At 45.9% G+C, this 5,959-nt stretch overlaps 1 protein-coding gene across 1 annotated transcript in view; it reads left to right on the forward strand.

Moving 5' to 3' along the window:
* Window positions 1-5,959, forward strand: part of Nipsnap1 (nipsnap homolog 1) — a 27,373-nt gene that overhangs the window by 16,690 nt on the left and 4,724 nt on the right. Inside the window, exons 2-5 of the mRNA XM_008841088.3 lie at window positions 742-869; window positions 1,064-1,109; window positions 1,381-1,475; window positions 5,826-5,896. Of these exons, the coding sequence (XP_008839310.1) occupies window positions 742-869; window positions 1,064-1,109; window positions 1,381-1,475; window positions 5,826-5,896 (340 nt within the window). The remainder of the gene's footprint in view (window positions 1-741; window positions 870-1,063; window positions 1,110-1,380; window positions 1,476-5,825; window positions 5,897-5,959) is intronic.

Consider the following 5,959-nt stretch of genomic DNA (forward strand, 5'->3'; position numbering starts at 1 on the left):
ATATTGACATATTTCTCACACTTGTTAGACTAGGTGCTATCAGACAGCCAGCGTTGGAGAGGATGTGGGGAAAGAAGAAAACCATGTGCACTGTTAGTGAGATTATAAAAAAAAATGTTTGAAATTAAAAAATGAAGCTGTTATGACTTCATATCCATATTCAGGTGCCAAGGAACCAAGTGTAACTGACTGTGACTAGTAATAATCAGATATATAGAGATTAGAGACACATGTGCAAACATTTGAATGTTAGTAGCATTAAAAATGAGTCTTTCTGTAGGAAACTGTGTATTTTAATAATGAAATGGAGATCTTTTTTAAAGGTTAAAACCTCATTTATGTCTTATAGGGTTTATACTGAATACAATATTGTATAACTGTAATAATTCAACTGTAAACCTAAAAGTTTACAGCCAAATTTGAAAGAGATGCATCTCAGCTCTGGAAAGGGAGTAAAGAGGGGCCACAGATGCTGGAGAGAGTTGGGAGGCACAGCTGCCTATCTTGGCCTCCCAGGTCCTACAAGGCTTAAAGATGCACACTGGGCAGCTGGGATCTCTCTAGAAGGTACTACGTCTACCCAGATGATGGCATTTCACACTCTGCAGCTGTCATGGGATTCCATGGCCTTGTTTCCAGAAATGTGGGTCATCAGCCTGAGGAGGCAGGATATCTGAGCAGAGGGAATTGTTGTAGCTCCTGCTGCTTCTACATGGCCCTCTCTACTCTTCTGTCCTACAGTTTCTATTCCAAGGACAATGAAGGCAGCTGGTTCCGTTCCCTCTTTGTCCACAAGGTAGATCCCCGGAAGGATGCGCACTCTACCCTGCTATCCAAGAAGGAGACGAGTAACCTCTACAAAATCCAATGTAAGTGGCTACTGAGCTGAGTAGCCCATATCCTTGGGCTTTTTTAGGGGATGGGGAGGTGGCTGTGATAGTCTACCCTGGAGATGAGAGGGTTGGGGATACCGAGTGCTGTCCTGGAAGCCCTCGTCCTATTTGTGTTCTACCTACTCGACCACACACAAACTTCATCTCTTGCTCTCTGTCCTGTTTTGCAGTTCACAATGTGAAGCCAGAATGTCTGGATGCCTACAACACTCTGACGTGAGTGTCCTCCATCTGCCATTCCAAGCCACTGCTGGGATATAGGGGAAGAAGAGGCCCTTGACCCCAGTAAATCCTTAGAACATTCTCTGCCTCATTCTCCTTGCTAAAATTTAAGAGGTATAGATTGCAGAGGGGGAAGTCCTAAGGTTGTCTTCCCCACCTGTGCTTCTTAGAGATCAGGAGACAGGTCCAGCCCTGGGATCCTGAATCAGAACCCTGCTCTGGTGGCCAGTGCAAGCCCTGCCCTGACCCTATGCCCCTCCCACAGAGAGGCTGTGCTGCCCAAGCTGCACCTGGATGAGGACTACCCCTGCTCACTTGTGGGCAACTGGAACACGTGGTATGGGGAGCAGGACCAGGCAGGTGAGATTCCCACCTCCCCTGTGCCACTGTCACCACCTAGCCCAGGTCCCCAATACCTCTCATATATGGCTGCCTTCCTCTCCCTCTCTGCAGTAGCCCTGGAAGTGAGGGTAGTGGTGGGGGGGTCAGAAGTGCGATTCTTTCTAAATGCACACTGCATTCTCCCATTCCCCTGCTCAAACACCTGTCATGGCTCTCCAGTGCTTTCATAGTGCCTGTGAGTCCTTCCTTGCCCAGTCTGAAGCCTTACTTGGTCATATCCTCTGCTACTAGGCTGTCCTGCCCATGACTTACCAGTTTACCAAATAGAACCTCTTCACTGTCTAGTTATAGGTGCATGACTATTCATGCTGTTCCTCTACCTGAAGTGTTTTTTTTTTTTTCCTCTCCCTTGTCTAGTTTGTTTACCTATTTTTCTTTTTTCTTTTTCTTTTGAGATGGGTTCTTACTGTATAGTCTAGGCCAGCCTTGAATTCATACTCTTCCTGTCTCAACCTCCTGAGTGACAAAATGGTTTGCCTTTTTAAAAAATTTATTTTTAATTACTGTGGGGGTGGGGGGATTTGCCATGGTATGCATGTGGCCATTAAAGGACAACTTTGAGGAGTTAATTCTCACCTTCACCATGTTGAAGCAGGTCATTCTTACCTCTGTTGTTTTAGCAGATTCCAGGCTAGATTATAGATGCACACTACTGCAACCAGCTGTTTTGTTTTCTTTTCTTTTGTTTTGAGACAGGGTCTTCCCTGTAGCCCCAGCTGGCCTGAAACTCGATATGTAGACCATATCTCACAGAGATCTGCCTGCCCCTACCTCCTGAATGCTGGGATTAAAGGCATGTGCCAGCTTATTATTTTTATTTTAAGTATATGAGTGTATTTCCTGCATGTATGTAAATACTCTGTAACTGGAGTTAAGGACACTTGTTAGCCACTATGTGGGTGCTGGGAACTGAACCCAGGTCCTCTGGAAAAGCTGACAATTGCTGAGCCATCTATACAACCCCTTTTTTAGTCTTTTTTAAAAATATATTATTTTTATTTTATGTGTATGAGTGTTTTGCCTGCATATATGTAAGTGCATTATGTGTGTGCAGTGCTGATGGATGCGAGAAGGCAGCGTCGGATCCCCTAGAACTGTAGTGACAGACAGTTGTTAGCTGCCATCTGGGTACTGGGAACTGAACCTGAGTCTTCTGCAAGAGCAGCCAGTGCTCTTAACTGATGAGCCATCTCTCCAGTTCCTTATTTAGTCTTTTATTTTGGTGTAGGCATCATTTTCTTCTGAAAGACTGGATTCTATATACTCTCACTGTCCCTGGCTTTCTAGCCCTCAACTACTTGCTTCTTAATACTCTGATCATGAACTCCTGTTGCTGCCTTACATACTTGTGTGTCTCCCCATATAGGTAGTAAGTTATGGGAGCAGGCCTATGACTGTGCCAGTGAACTCCCAATATAAGTCTATCCTTTCTTTAAAAAAATTCAGGCCAGCTGGGCATGGTGGCGCACATCTTTAACCCCAGCACTTGGGAGGTAAAGGAAGGTGGGCCTCTGAGTTCCCTGCCAGCCTGGTCTACAGAGTGAGTTCCAGGACAGCTGGGGCTACAGGGAGACCCTGTCTCAAAAAGACCAAAAATAAATGAATAAATAAATAAATAAATAGAATGAATGAATGAATAAATAAATAAATAAATCATGCCAACTATTTTAATTCCAGTACTTGGAAAATGGAGGCAGGAGAATTACCATGAGTTTGAGGACAGCCTGTTCTACAGAGTTGAGTGTCAGGCCAGCCAGGGCTGCACAATGAGACCAAAAGGGTGTGGTGGTACATACCTTTAATCCCAGCACTCAGGAGGCAGAGGTAGGGGGATCTCTGTGAGTTCAAGGCCAGTCTGGTCTACATAGTGCATTCCAGGACAGCTGGGGCTACAAGGGAGACCCTGTCTCAAAAAGACCAAAAAAAAAAAAAAAAACCAAACCAAAACAACCAGAAAAATTCAGCTCCTGTCTTAGTTTGGTTTCTGTTGCTGTGATAAAAAGCTGACCAAAAGCAACTTGGGGAGGAAAGGGTTTATTTCAATTTACTCTTCCAAGGCACAATTCATCTCTGCTGGAAGTCAGGGGAGGAACTCAAGGCAGGAATCTGGAAGCAGGAACTGAAGCAGAGACTTTGGAGGAGAACTGCTTACTAGCTTGCTCCCCTAGTCTGTGCTCAGCCTGCTTTGTTTTTTTTTTTTTTTAATTTTTAATTTTTGTCTTTTTGAGACAGGGTCTCCCCGTAGCCCCAGCTGGCCTGGAACTCACTATGTAGACCAGGCTGGCCTTGAATTCACAAAGGTCTGCCTGCCTCTGCCTCCGAGTGCTGGGATTAAAGGCGTGTGCCACCACGCCCAGCGAGCCTGCTTTGTTATTACAACCTAGGACCACCTACCCAAGGCTAGCATCACCCACAGTGGACTGGACCCTCCACATCAACCAGCAATTAAGAAAATGGCTCATGGACATGGCCACAGGCCAGTCTAATAGAGGAAATGTCTTATTTGTGGTTCCCTCTTTTCTGTGTGTGTCAAGTTGACAACCCAGTCTGTCCAGCATAGTTCCTCAGGTACTTAATGCCACATTTCAAGTGCCCACTGATAGATCCACCTGCCTTAAAGCTCCAGCCTTAGCTATAGATCACTTCTAGGAGGACAGATGTTGGCTGTCTGGGCTTCCTCTGATACCTCTGGGAGGATTCTTCCTGCTTCTTGCAATGTCTGGTTGCCAGAAGCCCTTAGCTTTCCTGGCTTGTGGACACATCATGCTGATCTGTGTCTCTTGAGACACAGTGCTCTGTGTGCAGTCTCTCCTGATAAGGACACCAGATATTGGATTGAGATTCTAAACAATGGGTTTAACTCCATTATATCTACAGAGACCCTGTTTGCAAACAAGGATACAGGCTGAGGTCCTGTCGGGTCATGAATTTTAAGGGGCTACTATTCAAGTCAGCAGAGACTATGATGGACAAGGTATCTAATAGTTCAAAAAGGTCTCAGCAAGAATGAGCCTGGCCATCTCACCTGAGGTCCAAGGGGCCTCTATAGTCACAGTTCTTGTCCATCAAGAGGTCTTGTGTACATTAACATTTCTGTGTCCTCTCACCCCTAAATACTCTGGTGCATTCTCTGTATGTCAGTCTATTCCTTGGTTCTTGGTTTCCTTTCTCTCCTTGCTTCTTCCCTTGTTTTTGTTTTGTTTTGAGACAGGCTCTTATATAGTTCATGCCAGCCTTGGACTCAATGCTCCTCCTTTCACCTCCTGAGTGCTGGGATTACAGTTTTGTGCCACCACACCCAGTTTTATGCAGTGCTGGGGCTCACACCCAGAGCTTTTTGAAGGATACCAACTGAGCCGTCTCCCTAATCTCCTTCCATCTTTTTTGACATGGGGTCTTCTTACTGTAGCCTAGACTACTGGGCTCAAAGGATTCTCTTATATCAGCCTCCCAAATAGCTGGAACTAGAGTTATCTGTCACCACACAGCTGTAGTATTTTTGTTTTTTAACTCATTGGGAACATTCTTCTCTTGGTTGGTTGGTTGATTAGTTCTGGTTGTTTGTTTGATTGGTTCTTGCAGTGATAGACATGGAATTCAGGGTCTCCTACCGCTGAGCTACAGCACCAGTCCTCTTTGAGTGTTCTATGTTAGCCCATCACACTTATCTCTTCTTGTGTCTATCTCATTGTTACACACCTGCTGGTCATCCTTTTGCAGGCTAGTGTTCCTAGGGTGGAAGATACTCCGAATTGTCTTTTGTTTTGTTTGCAATGCTGGGAATGAAACCCAGGCCCTCATGCACGCTAAGCACATGTTCTGTCACTAGCTACATCCCAGCCTCACCTGATCCTCTTGTTGTTGCTATTTAAGGAATGTTGGTAGGATTTTGAGGATGAGAATGTAGAATCCCAGAGGTCAAAGGGCACCAGGCAGCTAGGGGTGGTGGCACATGCCTTTAATCCCAGCACTTGGGAGATAGATAGGCAGAGCTCTGTGAGAGTGAGGCCAGCCTGTTCTACATAGCCTGTTTCAGGCCAGCTGGGGCTACAGGGAGACCCTGTCTCAAAAAACAAAAAACAAAACAAATGGCCACCAGGCAGAGCTGAGCTAGAGTTCTAACCCAGATCTATTGGGCATGCATCTAAGGTCATCCCTACCCAGTGCTGATCCCCACCAAGACAAAGGGAACTTAGAGAGTCTTGATCCTAGGACACCTTCCCCCACACCACATACATACTTAGCTAGCCTTGGGGTTAGACAAACAGGCTCCCCACAGCCCTTGACCTGTATCCCCACATCCAACAGTGCACTTGTGGCGGTTCTCAGGTGGCTATCCAGCCCTCATGGACTGCATGAACAAGCTCAAAAACAACAAGGTACTTCAGTATCCTGTCTGCAAGTTGCTTCTAGCCCAGCTCTGTGCAGAGGGTGGGGGTGGG

Source organism: Nannospalax galili, unplaced genomic scaffold, assembly GCF_000622305.1.
Source record: "Nannospalax galili isolate Female #2095 unplaced genomic scaffold, S.galili_v1.0 scaffold259, whole genome shotgun sequence".
Lineage (NCBI taxonomy): Eukaryota > Metazoa > Chordata > Mammalia > Rodentia > Spalacidae > Nannospalax > Nannospalax galili.